General features: G+C 37.4%; 6 protein-coding genes across 9 annotated transcripts; 3 read left to right on the top strand and 3 right to left on the bottom strand.

Annotated features, from left to right (window-relative positions):
* Nucleotides 1–281: 281 nt before the first annotated feature.
* Nucleotides 282–932, bottom strand: LOC18017301 (gibberellin-regulated protein 10). The gene is made up of 2 exons (XM_006400844.2): nt 734–932; nt 282–633 (listed from the first exon to the last, which is right to left on the bottom strand). The coding sequence occupies exons 1-2, from the start codon at nt 819–821 to the stop codon at nt 446–448; spliced, it is 276 nt and encodes a 91-aa protein (XP_006400907.1). The 5' UTR covers nt 822–932; the 3' UTR covers nt 282–445.
* Nucleotides 933–2,519: 1,587 nt separating this feature from the next.
* Nucleotides 2,520–4,919, top strand: LOC18017302 (ras-related protein RABE1c). Its single transcript, XM_006400846.2, has 9 exons — nt 2,520–2,757; nt 2,882–2,959; nt 3,256–3,328; nt 3,435–3,535; nt 3,858–3,923; nt 4,048–4,145; nt 4,239–4,301; nt 4,402–4,494; nt 4,603–4,919. Exons 2-9 carry the CDS (start codon nt 2,887–2,889, stop codon nt 4,684–4,686), a joined length of 651 nt encoding a protein of 216 aa, XP_006400909.1. The 5' UTR covers nt 2,520–2,757; nt 2,882–2,886; the 3' UTR covers nt 4,687–4,919.
* Nucleotides 4,907–7,201, bottom strand: LOC18017303. Of its 3 annotated transcripts, none has more exons than XM_024155857.1 (6): nt 7,068–7,183; nt 6,717–6,820; nt 5,681–6,616; nt 5,520–5,585; nt 5,242–5,440; nt 4,907–5,155 (listed from the first exon to the last, which is right to left on the bottom strand). In XM_024155857.1, the coding sequence occupies exons 2-6, from the start codon at nt 6,717–6,719 to the stop codon at nt 5,091–5,093; spliced, it is 1,269 nt and encodes a 422-aa protein (XP_024011625.1). In that variant the 5' UTR covers nt 6,720–6,820; nt 7,068–7,183; the 3' UTR covers nt 4,907–5,090. The 3 variants fall into 3 exon arrangements, with proteins under 3 accessions (XP_024011625.1, XP_024011624.1, XP_006400911.2); XM_024155856.1 differs by having other exon boundaries at nt 6,717–6,853; nt 7,068–7,168; XM_006400848.2 differs by having other exon boundaries at nt 5,008–5,155; nt 6,717–6,816; nt 7,068–7,201.
* Nucleotides 7,202–8,301: 1,100 nt separating this feature from the next.
* On the bottom strand, nt 8,302–9,067 carry LOC18017304 (zinc finger protein ZAT12). Its single transcript, XM_006400849.2, has one exon. The coding sequence runs from the start codon at nt 8,991–8,993 to the stop codon at nt 8,505–8,507; it is 489 nt and encodes a 162-aa protein (XP_006400912.1). The 5' UTR covers nt 8,994–9,067; the 3' UTR covers nt 8,302–8,504.
* Nucleotides 9,068–11,287: 2,220 nt separating this feature from the next.
* On the top strand, nt 11,288–14,931 carry LOC18017305 (subtilisin-like protease SBT5.4). The gene is made up of 8 exons (XM_006400850.1): nt 11,288–11,362; nt 11,457–11,566; nt 12,163–12,260; nt 12,358–12,522; nt 12,832–12,928; nt 13,030–13,567; nt 13,650–13,744; nt 13,824–14,931. The coding sequence occupies exons 1-8, from the start codon at nt 11,288–11,290 to the stop codon at nt 14,929–14,931; spliced, it is 2,286 nt and encodes a 761-aa protein (XP_006400913.1).
* A 289-nt stretch (nt 14,932–15,220) lies between these two features.
* Nucleotides 15,221–17,379, top strand: LOC18017306 (methyl-CpG-binding domain-containing protein 7). Of its 2 annotated transcripts, XM_006400851.2 has the most exons (6): nt 15,221–15,556; nt 15,891–16,043; nt 16,134–16,232; nt 16,450–16,647; nt 16,740–16,874; nt 16,967–17,379. In XM_006400851.2, exons 1-6 carry the CDS (start codon nt 15,353–15,355, stop codon nt 17,159–17,161), a joined length of 984 nt encoding a protein of 327 aa, XP_006400914.1. In that variant the 5' UTR covers nt 15,221–15,352; the 3' UTR covers nt 17,162–17,379. The 2 variants fall into 2 exon arrangements, with proteins under 2 accessions (XP_006400914.1, XP_024012173.1); XM_024156405.1 differs by lacking the exon at nt 15,891–16,043.
* The last annotated feature ends 777 nt before the right edge of the window (nt 17,380–18,156 follow it).

Below are 18,156 nucleotides of genomic sequence, written 5' to 3' on the forward strand. Positions count from 1 at the left end.
AAATTACCATTTTGCGATCTACTGTAGATATAAGAGGCCCATACAGCAATTTACTACTCGATCGAGTTCGCACATTCTACCCGCAAGATGATACATTAAGAGTCGAGACCACAGCATAAAGATCTTCATCATACTGTTTCGTTTGTTCAAGAATCATAATCAACTTTTCAAATCTGATATTGTCAAGTTAATAGACGTTTGATAGATTAGATTGTTGAATAATTATCTTTCTAACTAACATAATGTGTATACTCCATACATACATATATAAACTTCATCCTTAATATCTTTTATAAGAAATGTTACATTTTGTTTTATTGTCAACATCTTTCACATTTTCAATACATAGAATATCTCAAGCTCATTATTTCATGTATCAACCACAATGGTAATATTTATATCATCTTCAAAACATGTTCAAGGATATATAATCTTCAAAACATGTTCAAGGACATTTGGGCTGGCCTTTGGAGTTCTTCATATCGCGGTAACAAGGGCATTCATCTTTGTTTCCATAAGTGCCTGAGGGAACACAATTGTTACACTTCTCGCAACATATATTGCAATACTTGAGACACCGATCTTGTCTTCCCGCCTTTGAACATCTCATATTGCATTTTCCGCCGCATGGTGCTAATATGATATATCATTGCATATATAAATTGATTAGTTTAGACAGGAGATTCAAATAAAAACATTATCTGAAATAATTATCTGAATTATGTATCCTTACATGAATCGGCGGTTGATAGCATGAACAAAGAAGATGTGAGGAGAAGAGAGATAATGAAGAATTGTACCACCACGAATTTCATCTTCATTCTTAGTGAGTTTGAAGTTCTTTTAGTTTGCTTCGATCAGGTTTATTACTTTGGGAAGATGAAGACAAATAAACTCAAAGTTTGAAAACAATGCAAAAGAAGTGATGGTTTGGGAGGAGCAAAATGAGGCTACAAAAAGGAGTTATTTATAGTGAAAAAACTTGAAGTAGGTGAAACGTTTCTTAACGATTGTGTATTTAAATGAATCAACTCCAAATTTATTACTTATTGACTTATTGTATCGTATACATTTTATTTTAACATAATACAACTATCAAGATGTGTAATCAAACCATATATATGATATATCAACACCCTGTTCTTTTGTTTTACCAGTATGTCAAAATATGTTTAAAATGTATAATGAAAGCATTTATGTGATTATGGTTAATTGTACTCTATAATATATTTTATCTCGCATTACATAAAGAACCAAATTATAAACTATACATTAGCTTATTTATCTTGTTTACCTTTTATTATGTACGTATAGAAATTATGTTTTTCGCTGTTCTCAAATCATATTTCCCAAACTTCTTTACTAAAAGAAATGTTAGAAAGATAAAATTTGCTTTGAAGAGCCTATTAATTTCATTGTTTGCGTGCCGTTGTGTAATTGTCTTACACATATGTATTACTGTCGTTATTATGAAAATAGATATATGTATATACATCAAATGATTATTTTTTTTTCTTAATGAGAAATACGAAGGCACAATGTCGTTCACGTTGAGCGACCATCGCGTTAAAGCTATAACAAGAGTATCACACGTAATCGGAACCTAAAGGCAGGGGAACTTCTAGAGCTTTTTCTTACTTATTAGATTTCAACTAATATTTATTATTATATATATATCTTTTGTAAAATAATGTCCACAGAAAAGTTGGAAGAAAAACAGTACATATAATAATGTATTGGTTGTTTAACAACGCAATGCATTATGCATCTATATATTCTTATCTCAAAGTTATAAGGATGTAAATCAAAACAAAAGTTATAGATCAGATCCGAATAAGGTGAGTTCGACTAAATACAATGGACTACCCACTTTTTATCACTATTAATGAAGTATTGAAGTGTGTTTTTGTCAAGACAGTTTTAATTAAACTAGATCTCGTCTTTATACGAATCTTGTCCAATCGGCTGACAAATGGGATGGATTCAAACTTCACTCTGTTTTTCTTAAGTCCTTCAGCAATGGTTTTTGTCTGCTTGCTTCATAATGGTATGCAAAATTAAGATTATTAGAATTCTCGCTATATTTGCATTTTTTATTTACTTGTTCATAGTGAAATCTCTTTATATTGTATCTACCTTTCATGTTTTTTTTCCTTCTTTTTTATTTAAATCTTCTCTTTAATAATTCACATAATAAGTTGTATGTGTGTGTAAATGTGTGTGAAAATCGGGAAAAATATTTTAGCTTTCACAAAATTCATTAATATTTTAATTCTCTTTCCAATTAGGTCATTGTAGTTCTAGAAATTAGTGGATTTGTTGGCAAAGAGTAGCTTATAAGCATATCTATACTTCACCCAAGTTGCCTCTTCTATCACTTTGTATCTTGACTTTTATTGTGTAGCTCCCTTCACAATTTATGGAATTATCAAGATTTCTGCCACGTGTCTATTTTTGATTAGGCCAGCTGATTTGAATAACCGTGTTTATAAAAAGGCCCATAAGGCTTCATGCTTTCTGGGCCAGACCTATGCTCTCTTTTTCCTCCTTCTCTTCGCGGTTTTGGGTGCTAACTTACGCCGGAGGTAATATCGTGCACGCGAAGAAGAAGGGCGTATAATAATAAAGAAGCAGGAGAAAAACAAAAGAGAAGTTAAATCAGGATAGGCGTATTTTAGCCGTCCGCCATTTTCATCGCTCTCGTTCTTCTCAGCTCATTACTACAACCACGGTCTCTTCTCTGCTTCATTTGATCTGGTACGCATTCGTCTGTGATCATATCCATTCGTCGTTGATTTCTTAGGTTATGCGTTTTTTGATCTCCTTTCGTCTTAGATGAAACAAAGCTAATTTGGTTTGATCTCTGAGTTTTCCCATTTAGATTCGATGGCTGCTCCACCTGCTAGGGCTAGAGCCGATTACGATTACCTCATTAAGCTTCTTCTCATCGGTGATAGCGGTACGTTGTCCCTCACCCGTTTCCTCTTGCTTGTTTTTTTTTTTTTGTTTCTCGGGATCCAAGCGATACAATCGATAAATTTGAATTCACTAGATTTATTTGATTTCAATTACTCTGTCTAAACCGATCTAATCACTGGGATACATTCCGAAATCTTCCAGATTGTTGAGTGGCAAATTTGATTCCTTGCTCGATCCCTCTTCTGTGTTTGATTTGAAGATCATTACGAGTTTGAATTGTTTCTTCATGTGTTTTAGATCTCTGACAGTTAAGGATTCACACAATTTTTGTTGCAGGTGTGGGTAAGAGTTGTTTGCTTTTAAGGTTCTCTGATGGCTCCTTTACCACTAGCTTCATCACCACTATTGGGTTTGTATTTTCTTCAACCATGTTAAGAGATTGGAGACTGTGATGCATGTTTCTCTCTTTTGCTATATGCCTCACTGAGTCTATTCTCTTTTGGCTTTTGATGCAGCATTGATTTTAAGATAAGAACTATTGAGCTTGATGGCAAACGCATCAAACTCCAGATTTGGGATACGGCTGGTCAAGAACGTTTTCGGACCATCACCACTGGTTAGTGACAACCTTCTTGCTCTAATAGTGTCTTTAGCATACATTGTCCCACTGGAAACTGGAGCGAAAGGTCTTCGAGAACGTTAGTGACTGATCAAATATGTTGATGGGTAGCTTTAAGAGTAAACTATTGTGATGCTCTGATCTCTTGTGAAAGGGCTGAGGGATAAACTTATAGATATTCTCCATAAATTTGTTTGGGCATTGTACTTCACATAATTGCTGATGTTTTTGGAATATGTAGTTGATTAAGCTTCTTTAAATGCAGTAGTAGTTTAAAGATTTTATGTTCACCTCTTTCTTCCGTTTGACATGTTTGCAGCTTATTACCGCGGAGCAATGGGCATTTTGCTGGTGTATGATGTCACAGACGAGTCGTCCTTCAACAGTAAATTTTCGTCTGTCTCATATGAATGAAATCCACCTAAATTGTCAAATCTTTCTATACATTAAATCTTTGGTTTCACGCTTCCGCTTTGATCTGGACCTACTCTATTGACCTTATTTTGCAGACATTAGAAACTGGATTCGTAATATCGAACAGCATGCTTCAGATAATGTCAACAAAATCTTGGTAGGGAACAAAGCCGACATGGACGAGAGCAAGAGGGTACAATACGAGCTACTTCATTCACACCGACATTACCAGACTTCATGATTCACAGCTAATATCGTTTGTGGTCCAACACATTTTTTTTTTCAGGCTGTGCCAAGATCAAGGGGTCAAGCACTTGCTGATGAATATGGAATCAAGTTCTTCGAAACAGTAAGTCAAACATCCTCTCAAAACTTTGGTCTCATGAGAACAATTTAACCTACATTTGTCGTTTACATTGCTTACATAGTTATGCCATTTTACATCTCAGAGTGCCAAAACAAATCTAAATGTGGAAGAAGTTTTCTTCTCGATAGCAAAGGACATTAAGCAGAGACTCGCAGATACTGACGCGAGAGCAGAGGTTATTAATTACTAGTTACATTCTTGAGCATTTCCTTAACTTCACAATTCTTTGTGCAAAATAGTTAAAAACGAAGTTTTTGTGTCACAATTGCATCGTTCATTGCAGCCTGCAACGATCAGGATCAGCCAAACAGACCAGGCGGCTGGAGCCGGACAGGCGACGCAGAAATCTGCATGCTGTGGAACTTAAGAAAAGCCCAAAAGTTCTGAAGTAGAACTGAAGCGAGAAAAACAGATTTGTCTTGGTTGCTTTTGTAATTTTTTTTCTTTTGATGATTTGTTCTTAATTGGCAATTTTAGTTTGTTCATGAGGGTAATAGAATCTTGAAGAAACCGTTCGTTCTCTGATAGAATCAATATCCCTGAAGCTGACTCTGAGGATAAATTGTTAAACATTTGCTCATAACTCCAATTCTATTCTTATCGTTGGCTTTCTCTGTTACATCATCACTTCTTTCATCTTTTCCTGTTTAGCACAATTACTAAAGGTTCTCTATATACACAGTTAAGCAAAAAAAAAAGATAAGTTTTTACACTAAGATCCAGCAAAATGTTGCAATCTTACAATTTTCAACAGAATATAATATTATACATTCAAAAGGAACGCTCTTCTTTGCCATAGATACGCTGAAGTTCCCGAGTCGCTGCTTGAAATGATTCTGAACGAAAACGAAAACGAAAACAGGACATTAGAAACTCGGAAGAAAATGCAAATCCATGACGAAGAAGAAGAAGAAGATTGAACCTTTCCAAATGCGAAATGCTTTCTGGTTGATAGGAGAACCAAACACAGTCTGAATCACATCAAACAACATAGTTTCTGGAGTGTTCCTAAGTTCCTGAACTATCTGATAAATCGTCTTCCCGTTTTCAAAGTAAATATGATTGTTTGGATGCTTCGTTTTACATCCGGCGTGTCTCTCAAATGCATACGCGTTAAGCACCTTGAAACGTTTAGAGTCGAACCAAATTATTAATCAGCCAGCATTTCCTCAAAAATACAGAACTTTTCTATTGACTCACCTTTGTGAAATCGCAAGCTTGACATCCACAGAGATATCCCGATCCTTTGATGACTCCTCGAAGCTCCTGATTTCAGATGTTTTCCGATGTAATCACAAATTTCAAGACTTTAGGAAAATGGTAAGCTTAAAATAAGTTGAGCTGAGCACTTAGGCTTTTACCTCACGCGAGAGAGAAACATATTTCACAGGAACGCCATCGAGCATACCAGTTGATATCAAGCTTCTGACGTTTGAAGGAAAGCTTGTGGAAGCTTCCTTCTTTGAAGTCTTGGTCTCTCCTTTGTTCTTTGGAAGAGATTCCAAGCTCGGTTTAGCCGCTAGTTGTTCACCTAAAGCTCCGCTGCTGGCCTGTGCGGTTTCTTGGCCATAAACCATATCAGATGTTCCAATAGGGTCTTGGACATAAGACTGATAGTTTCCAACAACATTGGAAGTAGAGCCAACACCATGTTCGTCGTTAATTTCACCAAACGTGATTCCATGAGAATCTTCATTGCCATAAGGATGACCCACCAGTGCAAAATTCACAAAACTAGTCCCCTCATTATCCCTACCACAAGCTTGGATCGAAGATGAATCGATTTTCCTATGACTATGACCGTCTAAACCACCATGTGTACTCATTGTTTCCTTAACCCTACTAACTTGAAGTTTTCTAATTCCATCACCACCACCAAAACAACTTCCAGCAACCTCAACGCCATTAGATATCGACAGTTCAACAGATCTGTCTTCCAAGTAACTCCCTCCTATGCTCTTAGGTTGGTGATGACTACCAACTTCTGTTCTGTCTCTATCACCAAACAAAAGGGGTCTTGGCATTTCTGTCCCTAGAAGCCTATCCATGAACTGGTTCGAGACGGATTGAAAAACCGATGAGCTTTCCCACAAAGGAAGACCTACATTCGATTTCCCTAACCCTACTGGATCTTGCACTGCTTGCTTCTTGTTTGGGAACATCTCTGAGCGGGAAGAGTCCACAAACCAAGGATGAGGACGCTTTGCATCGTCTCTTGTTGAGTGATCATAAACTGAGTCTTCCTCGCTTGTATGCTCATTGTTCTTCAGAACCCAGAAACCTTTGCTTTCATAAGACTGAAAACAACACAATCAGAAGAGATTGCGATTTAAAACCCAGGAAAAGAAAAAGGAATCTCAAGAAACATTAACCCTAATGCAAAGTTCGGAGGCGCACCATTGTTTTGCCCTTTTCTGCTTTCGGATTTGAGCGAAACGTTGATTCAATCTCTCAAGCTTCCCTCTTTAATTGCGTCGACCAAGAGCAAGTGCGAGTTCTATCTTCCCCAGAAACGAGTTTCACAAAAATCAATCCTTTAAAACGAATTCGAAGCAGAAAAGAAAAAGTTTGTTTTTTTATACAGAAATAGAAGACCGAAAGCTATAAATCTATAAGAAATTGAAACCTAATTTGGTCAGTCGAGAGTGTTGAGATTCTGAAAGCGAGAGAAAGATTGAACGAAAAAAAAAGCGCCCTAGAGGTGACGTCGGAATGGCTGAAAATCGGAGAAATCAAAAGTCTAGTTACCTGAGTTGATCGCCGGAAACAAGATCGCCGGTTAGGAAGAGCGTAATTTCGCCGGCGAAGAAAGAAATCGATGATACGGTGGGCGAGAAGCACCCGATTTTTGCTTCAGCTTTTCTTGTTTTTTTCTTTCTAATGCATAAAAGCAAAAATCGCATGATCTGATGTTATGGTTACCACGAAGCTTATCTTACGCGTATTAAGTGACGGCTAATCTTGACCGTTCATCTCTCAAAACTTGTCGACCCAAACTTCATTTTAATTTTAATTTTTTTTAGTGCTTTCTATTTGATATCAGAAATAGATGGAGCCCTTGACGCTCAACTCTTGCAATGTGATTGATCCACTCTCTCTCTGTACTCTGTAGCCTTAAGAGTTTGTTTTTTTTTTTTTTACTAATAATAAATAAAGTTTTGATGGATTGAATGAGCTAAACCCAAATTACTAGCTATAGAACCAAAACTCCCATAGTTCTTAGTTCGTATTTCTTACTGAAAGTGCGTCTCAGCATCACAAGTTTCATTTGATGATTTTGATGATTTTAATTGACTCAATTAAACAAATCTCAACATGTCCCTCAATTTCTCTATTCGGATTTGCTGCAATCAATCATCTCATGTCTTCATCTCCATCTTCGTTTTGTAATCTGAATGTGCCCTCACTTAAAACAAAAACAAATGTCCTTGTTATAAACTTTCAACTATTACTTTGTGGGGGGGGGGGGGGGAATGGAATTTATACACTTTTAAAAAAATGCATTTTATACATATTGGGATGAAGCAACATGCATAAACTGTATTATGTATATGTTTTCTTTAGTTAGCACCAAGTGCTGGAGTTTCGCAAACCCACTTTAAAGTAATTCATTTGCCTGAATTTCGTGACCGAGAAGTTCGAATGGATTGTTCGCACAACGTTGAGGATACGATTCTAAAGAATTGTCGAACAACAAAATGCTATAAAATTTTCAACAAACTTTACTGTATTTTCTTCATCCACGGAAATGTAATGAAAAGTTCATTTGTGAATTGTGATCCATTAATAATTAGAAGCATGTTATATATATATATTCTTTTGTTTTGTCGTAAGTAATGGTTCAGATTGAGCTACTGTCTATAATTCGAGTTGTTTTAAGTTATTTGTGGTGGGGGGAAAATAGCAACATAATAGGATTATTTGATAAGTAATCAAAATTAAATAGTAGTATGATATATTTTAAGATGACCCAAAGTAAAAATTAAAACATAAAAGCTGAAAGATAATCATATGACAAATCTCAAATGCCAAGTAAAATATATTTCTACAGAAAGAAAAGATTACACCTATGAAAGTTTCCTAAATCTGCAGATATATATGTATAATCTAAAAATATGAAGAAAAATTCAAAGAATGAGAGTAACAAATATATCCAGAAAATAAAGAGAGTTTAAAAAAAAAAAATCAACAAACAGTTCTTCCAAGCTCCAGCTTGAGGTTCAAATTCTCAACCATCCCCAAACTCAGATCCAGACAAGCCACCCTCTTCCCACTGCTGGATTTCTTCAACGTCGTCACCGTCGGCTCAGGCAACAACGCGCGTGTAACCAACGCGCCACCGCCGCCGCCACTCTCGTTCCTGTGTCTCCTCATGTGTCCTCCAAGAGCCTGTCCCATGGGGAACTCCACTCCGCATATCGGACAAGGATGCGAAGAAGACGCTTTAGCCTTCTTAATCAGTCCAGACAGACTCTCGTTGTTAGGCTTCTTGTGGCTCGCACGGTGACCTCCTAACGCTTGAAACGAATGAAACTCCTTTAAACACGTTTTACATGTGAAAACGCGTTTTTGATCTCCACCGTCGACGTTTTCTTGTCCGACTCTTGATAAAAGCATCAAACAATTCGCCGCCGTTGTCTCCACCGTCGACTTTATCTCCGATATTGCTACCATTTTCTTGATTTTTGGTGTTTGTGTTGTGTGTATTTTTGTTCGTGGTTTGGTTTGATGATTGTTGATGTTGTTGTTGTGATGTGTTTGTGTCAGTTTGGGATGTATTTATAGATATCGAGTTGTGTGGACTGAAGACGTGTGAGAGAATGACGAAAGTAGCCTTGTGACTTGGTGGGTAAGGAAGTGGCAGCGAAGGAGTGTGGTATTATGGTAATTACGTGGAAGGGACAAGGGTAAAGAATAAAGGTGCAGGTTATGTGGTCACGATTTGCGACACCGCGTAGCTTAGATATGACTAATACAAAACTGAAAGAGTCGTTTGGATGAGAATCTTCCTCGTGCTTTCTCGAAACCATTTCTTTTCATTATTATTTTTAGATATTTTCTTCTTTATCTCTTAACTAAAAACTCTTTTCAGTTTGTGTTGTTGATCTGTTATCTTACTTTCACTACTCTTGGCGCGTGAGTTTCTTAGCCGTCTTCTAGATTATTTGTAAAATCAACGCCTTCTAGATATACATTTATACTTATAGAAAAAGTGTTGTACTTTACAAAAAAATAACATAACATGATATGCTTCTTATTTAAAATTTATGTTAGATGGATACATCTATTTTAAAAATATAAATACAATTAAAAATGACGTCAAGAAAAAATACAACTATAAACAGAGAAAAGATTAGTAACTACGATATTATTCGGTTTAGTTTAGTTTGATTACATTAAATTGGTTGTTTTGTTTTGTTTTTATGAGTTTTAAAACAAACCAGTTATTTGGCTTGGTTTTAATTTAAATATTTTGGTTTGCTTTCAGTTCAGTTTTGTATAGAAAGTACTTTCAGATGTACTGTATTATGTAAATTGGAATATCTGTTAGAATAAAACGAGCTCGTGTTTTTTCTGAGAGAAAACAATTGTTTTAGAATGTTCTTTCGAAACTAACGTCAGCAATGAGAGCATTTTACAATCACAGCGAAGGCATGACAAAATTTAAGGCGTGAAAAGTACGCGTTGAAAGATCGCGTGTAGAGTAAGTGAGAGTAAAACTATTAACAATTTTGAGGATATGTACGGAAAACTTGATGGAAACGTGAGAAGCAAGTAGAAGAAATAAGAAATAAGAAATAAGAAATAAGAAGAGCAAACAAACCAAAATAGAAAGAGAGAGTGACGTGGTTCTTCTAGTTCCTTTTCCACGCGGTCCAATCTTCGTTATATGATAAACAACTCTTCATAATATACCCTTAAGATTCTTGTTTTCACACTCCCTCTCCTAACTTGTCCATTTACTGGTAGTTTCATAACCAGTCGATATAGATCAGGTCAATATTAAAAGTCTATTTAAGTAATCACTTATATGATTGGACAAGTAATCAAGTATATATGATTTTTGGTTGGTTTACAGGATTACCAACCAACGTATAAATATATGACCGACTTGCTTTGTTTGACTGACTCTATCTATTCCCGTTGTGCTTTGTACGCCAATTAAATATATATTATCATATGTATCCATTCATACAGTCATACTTCTAGAGTATATGACCAATCAAAAGACATTTATCCCTTTTTGAAAAAAAATAAAGATTTGTTTTTTTTTAAAAGAATTTTGACGCATTTCGCCTCTGGGATAATCGACAGTTGATTGATTTTTGCATTGGAATGAATACAAATTTTAATTACCTGACAGTCGCCATTAAAAAACAAAAATTACCTGACATAAATTTAATTAAGAAATTATTTTAACCGGCTTAGAAAGGTACGTATCGAACCGGTACAAGTCCCTGACCGATATAGCCACGTATGTATTTATCCGTCCTATCCTCTTGTTGCCATGATTTTCTTATAAAGAAATGTCGATCGATTTGAATGATATGGTTTCAGATTCTTCGTATCATCGTCGTTACGAAAGAGTTGTATGATTCTTTTTTTTTTTTTAATTAAAAACAGTAATATTCATTTCTTGTGTATTATATTTTTGGTAACAAAGATTGTGAAGAAAATCTTTGGCGAACGTAATTCCAAGAAATGAGGAGATAAAAATGGAAAGAATATAAGGAAGATCCTCCTCCTTTATTTCTGTTTGACTTACATGTACAACTACACAGTTGAAAAGGAGAGAGAAGAGTTAAGCTAAAATCACTCAACTGATCACTTTGATCGTAAGTTGTTATTGTGCGTGATTCTATCCATCTACCAAATATAGACAGAGAGAAAGAGAGAAATATGGAAAAGTTTTTGTATATGAGAGTGTGATGAGAAGAAATGTGAGTTACATTTAGCCATAATACAGAATGTGCCTCCAAAGTTTATCTCTTCTTCTTCTCATCTTCACTCTCTTCTTCTCTCCTGCCTTTGCTCATAAAAAGGTCCTCTCCATCTCTTTCTCTTTCTCTCTCTCTCTACTTATATTGCTTTTACGATATGCACTTATGCTATTTTATTTATTTATTGTCTGAGCAGTCCTATATAGTGTACTTGGGTTCTCACGCTCATCCTCCTCACCTCTCTTCTGCACATCTCAATGGTGTAGCTCACGCACATCGCACTTTTCTTGCCTCTTTCTTGGGGAGGTATCATTTCTCCAATTTATCTCTTGCGCGACAAGACTAGAACCAATGTGTTTTTTATAATTAATATCAGACCGAACGCCAAATCGAAAACTTTGTTGGGTCATCGGTTCAATCCAGCCTGACGCTGGTTTATAAGTTGTAAATTTCATACATTATCCCCGCAAAACAAATGTCTGGTTTATAAGTTGGCATGTTAAAAATAAGGCATATCTTAGGACAATTATGAAATCCCTAGATATTTTAATCGAAAATTAACATCAAAATACAACAAATTCTCAAAATTGTTAGCTAGCATTTTTTTTTTTCAAAATTATTTGGTTTGAGCTATTATGAAGTATGACATCTCTCTCTCTCTTTTTTTTTTTTTTGTGTGTGTAAATACGAGTAAGTTAACTAAAACAATCAAACTGAGTTTAGTGAAACTATAACATGAAAACCAAACACAAATAACATGTTGAATTGTAAATATTCAAACATTGATTCGCAAACCATTGTATCATGGGTTTTATTTTTCCATGTTATTCTAAGTTAAAGTAGGTCAGTGAATTTACGTTTTAAAACACTGCAAGAAACTAACAACCTTCCCAATATTGCAGCCATAAAAGAGCGAACGATGCCATATTTTATTCATTCAAGAGACATATCAATGGCTTTGCCGCTGTTCTTCACGAAAATGAAGCTGCGGAAATAGCAAGTGAGATCATCAATCCCTCTAATTCGCAATTTTCTCCTCAATCCCTCTAACTGGTTCACCAAACGAATTTTTTAAAAATAATCATTGATAAATGCAGAGCATCCTGATGTAGTCTCCGTATTTTTAAACAAAGGAAGAAAACTGCATACCACTCATTCATGGAATTTCATGCTCCTTGAGAAAAACGGCGTCGTTCACAAGTCTTCTCTATGGCATAAAGCAGGATTCGGAGAGGACACAATCATCGCGAATCTTGACACAGGTAATTCCCAAACAAAGGGTGTGCTTTGCTCATCATAGATATACACAAGTCGTTACTCGTTAGGGGTCGATCCATTACGTTCATGCTTCATTTGGTATATTCATCAAGGCCGTTGTAAGCTCTACACAAATTATTACTAAACGTATGGTATATATTTATTTTCTTGTTTTTCTAAATAGGGTCACCAATTTTGGATTGAGATCTTTGTTAGAGTGTTCTACTTACCACATCATAAAAGATGGTCATGAACATATTTCTATGTTTACCTTTTTAATATTTTGAAGATCTAATATATGTGTATTGGTGAAGGTGTGTGGCCGGAGTCAAAAAGCTTCACCGATGAAGGGTATGGAAGTGTTCCGGCTAGGTGGAAAGGTAGTTGCCACAAGGATGTTTCTTGCAACAGGTTCGAACCTTAAATAATCTCAATTCTTTCTTTAGCTATAATTGATTAATTATGTCTCTTTACGAAAATTGATTATTTGTTCATCACATGTATATAACCAGGAAACTCATTGGAGCTAAATACTTCAACAAAGGTTACTTAGCCTACACAGGCTTTCCCTCCAACGCCTCCTTCGAAACCCCTCGTGACCACGATGGTCACGGTAGCCACACTCTTTCCACAGCGGCCGGAAACTTTGTTCCCGGAGCCAATGTGTTTGGCCTCGGAAACGGGACAGCCAGTGGCGGTTCTCCTAACGCAAGAACCGCAGCTTACAAAGTGTGTTGGCCGCCTGCGAATGGCGCAGAGTGCTTTGATGCTGATATGTTGGCAGCGTTTGATGAAGCCATCGGAGACGGTGTTGATGTTATCTCGGTTTCAGTGGGCGGAGATGCCGGAGATTACATGAACGATGGCATAGCCATTGGATCTTTCCACGCCGTCAAAAACGGTGTGACGGTTGTGTGTTCCGCTGGTAATTCGGGTCCTAAACCTGGATCTGTCTCAAACGTAGCACCATGGATTATAACAGTCGGAGCTAGCTCCATGGATCGGGAGTTTCAAGCCTTTGTTGAGCTCAAGAACGGGCAACGCTTCAAGGTTTTGATCTTTACCTTTTTCACTTTATTATTCGTTTCTTTGATTCTTTCTTGCGTTACAAGTAATTGATTTTGGAACGCAGGGAACGAGCCTCTCGAAGCCTTTACCCGAAGAGAAGATGTATGACCTGATCAATGCAGGAGACGCTAAAGCAGCCAATGCGTCCACGAAAGAAGCGTAAGTACAAGCTAGCTATATCCATTTTTGGGGATGTGTAATGTTTTGAGAGTACTAACTAGTGTTTGGATATACATAGATTGCTATGCAAGAAAGATAGCCTAGATCCGGAGAAGGTGAAAGGGAAGATTGTGGTGTGTCTAAGAGGAGACAACGCACGTGTAGACAAAGGACAGCAAGCAGCCACTGCAGGAGCTGTAGGAATGATACTATGCAACGACAAGGCGAGCGGAAACGAGATTCTTTCAGACGCTCACGTACTTCCTGCTTCTCAGATTGATTACGAAGATGGTGAAGCTGTGTTTTCCTACCTAAACTCCACGAAAGAGCCCAAGGGTTACATAAGTCCACCTGCTAGTAAGCTGAACACAAAGCCTGCTCCTTTCATGGCCTCATTCTCTTCCAGAGGTCCCAACACCGTCACACCGGGAATCCTCAAGCCTGACATAACAGCGCCTGGTGTTAACGTCATAGCCGCCTTCACGGAAGCCACGAGCCCTACGGATTTAGATTCTGACAATCGTAGAACTCCTTACAACACCGAATCAGGGACTTCCATGTCTTGTCCTCACATCTCTGGCATCGTTGGTCTTTTGAAAACTCTTCACCCTCAATGGAGCCCTGCTGCAATCCGCTCTGCCATCATGACTAGTTCAAGAACAAGAGACAACAGGAGAAAACCTATGGTCGATCAATCTTTCAACAAATCAACTCCCTTTAGCTACGGTTCAGGCCATGTCCAACCCAATAAAGCTTCCCACCCTGGCCTTGTCTATGATCTAACCACTGGAGACTACTTGGACTTCCTCTGCGCCATTGGCTACAACAACACCATAGTTCAACTCTTTGCCGAAGACCGACACTACATTTGCCGCCAGGGAGCCAATCTTTTAGACTTCAACTACCCTTCAATCACTGTACCTAACCTCACGGACTCCGTCACCGTCACTCGCAAACTCAAGAACGTAGGACCGCCTTCAACCTATAATGCGCATTTCCGAGAGCCTCTTGGAGTAAGCGTCTCCGTTGAGCCCAAACAGCTCAAGTTCAACGAGATTGGGGAGGTGAAGATGTTTCAGATGACTCTCCGTCCCAAGTCATCGAAGTCTTTAGGCTACGTGTTTGGAGAGCTTAAGTGGACTGATTCCAAACATTACGTTAGGAGTCCTATTGTCGTTAAACTTTGAACCTAGCCTCTAAGCACTTATAATGTCTTTTATTAATCAATTCTGCTTCATATTTTCCTCTTTAATTATATTCCTTTTAGTTTTGGTAATATTTCAATGTTAACTAAGCTAGCTCATTAACAAAGAAAAAAATTGACATCATTTACTAAACTAAAAACATGCAATTTTTATTAGAGGCATTAATATACTTTTAGAGGGATACTAAATTACTAACATTAATGTAATTTCTCATAATCATTAAAGTTGAGTAAATTAATATTTTGCCAAGTGGAAGTGTGAGTGAGCGAGAACTGGATGGTGCTTCATGCGTGTCCAGTGAGAAGGGTAGTGCATAAAATGTGGTGGCTTTGGCTCTTGAAACCAAAATTGCTTGAAACCCATTCTCACTCGGGTTTTTGGGTTAAACCCGCCAACGAAAGAGATGCAGACGAGATCTTCATCCTCAGCCTCGGCGAGCCTAATCCCTTTTGACACGTTTCCGGCGGGCCACGGCCGCCTCAGCCGCGAAACTCAGCTGCAGATCGTGGACCCCACTTTGTCTCGCCGGAAACTTTTTCCGGGCTGGACCGTCGTGAATCGGCCGGGATCGTCGTCTCCTCGTAGTAGCAACGGCAGTGTCGATACGGTAAGCGCAAGTGACCAAAGTCGAGATTTTTCAGTTTTCGATTGTTCTTCAAGCAAATGTGAAACGAGTATTGTCACAAGGCGAACAAATTTCTGATTGTTATTGCACTGAAATTTCCTTAAGAATTAGAATTGATATGGAGGCGTGTGTTAGATTTGTCACGTTTTGTGTGCAATGGATATGTATGATTGGGATCAATTAGTGATTTTGTGTCACTAAGAGGGTCTTTGATTCATTTCTTTCTTTGGTACATGCATGAGTTGAAGGATAGATCTAAGGTTTATCTTCTGAAAAAATCTCATCTTTCCTTTTTTTTTCTTACTTCGTGGTAAAGTACTATATCGAGGCAGGGACTGGTAGAGAGTTTCCATCTCTAGAATCTGTTCAAAGACACTTGGCTGGATTAGTAGATGAAAGACGCTTGACTCGAACAGGATCCTTCTTGAATGAAAATTCAAGGATTTATGAAGGATCTAGAACCAAACAGGTCCCTTGATCTAGATTTGAAATTGCATAAGCATGTGGTTCTTGGATCAAAAACAAAAAAAACTTTAATCAGTTTGTTATGCTTCTGCAGAATCATCGCAGCGTAGAATATGCCTCCAAGGGTTTCCGTTTGCCTAGAGGATGGACTGTTGAGGAGGTTCCCAGGAAAAATGCCTACCATATTGATAAGGTACTTCTGTATTTCTTATGAGAGCTATATAGAGCATAAGTTGATTCGCATAAAAACAACCTAGTCCAGTTGTTGAGGCATTACACACAATAGAGCAGAATCTGATAAGGATATCTGAAAATTGTTTGGTGGTCTTAGTGTTGAGAGTTGAGCTTCTCTTGCTGATTAGACCAATGAATAATGAAGAGTTTGCTGATTTGGTGATTGTTCATTGCAGTATTATACTGAGCGAAAAACGGGGAAACGGTTCCGTTCCCTTGTTTCCGTTGAGAGATACTTACAAGAATCCAGGAACTGTACAGATCAGCAGCTTATGGTTTTACAAAGTCACCGTGGCTTGTCCAAAGGTTTCAGTTTACCTGAAGGATGGATCGTCGAGGAGAAACCACGGAGATATTCAAGCCATATAGACAGGGTACACATCTGTGACTTTGGTTAAGCTTGGTTTGTTTTGTTGTGTTCCCAATTGCTCCGGGTTTTCAAAGCTGGTACTACTGTTGTTTGCAGTCATACATTGAGCCAGTTACGGGGAAGAAATTCCGTTCACTGCCTGCTGTTGAGAGATACCTGAGAGCAGTTGGGAGCGGTAGAGTTGACTCGGCTTCTATGGTGGGTTCTTTGCTGCATTCCGAGATGCTTTTGGTAAGTTTATTAAGCTTTAACATCATTTAGAGGTACAGAAGATGAACCGGTTCTATACAAGGTTGTTTCTTTATGTACCATATTTTTTTCAGCTTTTGGCGAACCGGAATGGTACCGGATTTCAGACCGAGGTTCTTGACCCAAACCCACCAGGGAGAGTTAAGTGGATCTTTACCGGTCCAGGCGGAAACAAGTTTAGTGCGCATGTGAACGGTTCAGACGTTTCTGGTTCGGTCAAACAGACATGGTCTGAGGCTTTTGTTTCATTGATCCATGACCGATCTTAACCAAAAATCTGAATCCTAGGTTTGACCCTTTTGTGGCCGGTTTTTGCACTTTGATTTACCGTTAACAAAACTACTAGGTAGCCTCGCCAAGTTGTTCATACTTCGTCTAATTTTCAACTGACTCGAATAACCGGTTTTTGGTAGATTTGTCCTTTTCTGATCTCGGTAGTTCGTGTAGGTATGTTAGTGCTACATTAAATCGGATGTTTTTGTTGTTAGGTGTACTGGTTAAAAAGAAGTCAAATCTTTGAAATGTGTTTTTGAAAAATGATTTATGTGTTCTCCTTAAAAATATAATCGCCAAATATTAAAACTGGAGGTCACACGGATATTTCGTAGCCTGAATCTAATTATAAATAGAAAAATCAACTTTTTGGGTACGATTATGATCCCCACGTGCACACTTCATGTATCTAACGAACTGTAATATTGAAATTTACGGGATTGTTTCGAGTCTGGGAGTAGATCGTTATCACCAACAGTTAAAGCTAGTACCTCTGAAGTTAGAGGGGTTGTTTTGATTTTTTCTCTGACAATTTTATCGTATTCCATGGAGAATTAATTATCTTTCTTTAACCGGTTTATACAGTGAACTTGTTAAAAAATGAAAAATAAAAACTGTAATTTTAAAATATAAAAATAAGAAAATTGTGAAGTACAACGTGTACACGCAAAAACAGCTCTTTTTACCAAAATATGAATTCACTTCAGTGAAGTCAGTCACCTAGGCTACTGCAAGATCTGATGTATTTATATCATCTCTATCTATTGTTCTTGAAGGGATGCACAACCAAGAAGTCTGACTCTTTAATAGACTAGTTATGTCGGATTAATAAATTTTAAATTTGATCTAAACCTTTTTCTTTCTTTTTTTTGTCAATTCTACAATGACAAACAATGTATGCGTTGAAAATTATTTAGCAAAGATACATGTCTAGAATGGGTGTCTTAAGTTTTACGGATTTCTGATTCAAAATCGAGAAAAAGTAGATTGG

This window comes from Eutrema salsugineum, unplaced genomic scaffold (genome assembly GCF_000478725.1).
Source record: "Eutrema salsugineum unplaced genomic scaffold, Eutsalg1_0 scaffold_2, whole genome shotgun sequence".
NCBI classification, from domain to species: Eukaryota; Viridiplantae; Streptophyta; class Magnoliopsida; order Brassicales; family Brassicaceae; genus Eutrema; species Eutrema salsugineum.

Excerpts from the sequence above, each read along its gene's own strand:
- LOC18017301 (XM_006400844.2), bottom strand. The coding sequence starts at position 821 with ATGAAGATGAAATTCGTGGTGGTACAATTCTTCATTATCTCTCTTCTC. Across the intron at positions 634-733 it reads GCTATCAACCGCCGATTCAT|CACCATGCGGCGGAAAATGC; the intron begins GTAAGGATACAT and ends ATATCATATTAG.
- LOC18017302 (XM_006400846.2), top strand. The coding sequence starts at position 2,887 with ATGGCTGCTCCACCTGCTAGGGCTAGAGCCGATTACGATTACCTCATT. Across the intron at positions 3,329-3,434 it reads AGCTTCATCACCACTATTGG|CATTGATTTTAAGATAAGAA; the intron begins GTTTGTATTTTC and ends CTTTTGATGCAG. Across the intron at positions 4,302-4,401 it reads GAATCAAGTTCTTCGAAACA|AGTGCCAAAACAAATCTAAA; the intron begins GTAAGTCAAACA and ends TTTACATCTCAG.
- LOC18017303 (XM_024155857.1), bottom strand. Across the intron at positions 5,441-5,519 it reads AAGCTTGCGATTTCACAAAG|GTGCTTAACGCGTATGCATT; the intron begins GTGAGTCAATAG and ends AAACGTTTCAAG. Across the intron at positions 5,156-5,241 it reads AGCATTTCGCATTTGGAAAG|AATCATTTCAAGCAGCGACT; the intron begins GTTCAATCTTCT and ends GTTTTCGTTCAG.
- LOC18017304 (XM_006400849.2), bottom strand. The coding sequence starts at position 8,993 with ATGGTAGCAATATCGGAGATAAAGTCGACGGTGGAGACAACGGCGGCG.
- LOC18017305 (XM_006400850.1), top strand. The coding sequence starts at position 11,288 with ATGTGCCTCCAAAGTTTATCTCTTCTTCTTCTCATCTTCACTCTCTTC. Across the intron at positions 12,929-13,029 it reads AAGGATGTTTCTTGCAACAG|GAAACTCATTGGAGCTAAAT; the intron begins GTTCGAACCTTA and ends GTATATAACCAG. Across the intron at positions 13,568-13,649 it reads AGAACGGGCAACGCTTCAAG|GGAACGAGCCTCTCGAAGCC; the intron begins GTTTTGATCTTT and ends TTTGGAACGCAG.
- LOC18017306 (XM_006400851.2), top strand. The coding sequence starts at position 15,353 with ATGCAGACGAGATCTTCATCCTCAGCCTCGGCGAGCCTAATCCCTTTT. Across the intron at positions 16,044-16,133 it reads AAGGATCTAGAACCAAACAG|AATCATCGCAGCGTAGAATA; the intron begins GTCCCTTGATCT and ends ATGCTTCTGCAG. Across the intron at positions 16,233-16,449 it reads ATGCCTACCATATTGATAAG|TATTATACTGAGCGAAAAAC; the intron begins GTACTTCTGTAT and ends TGTTCATTGCAG.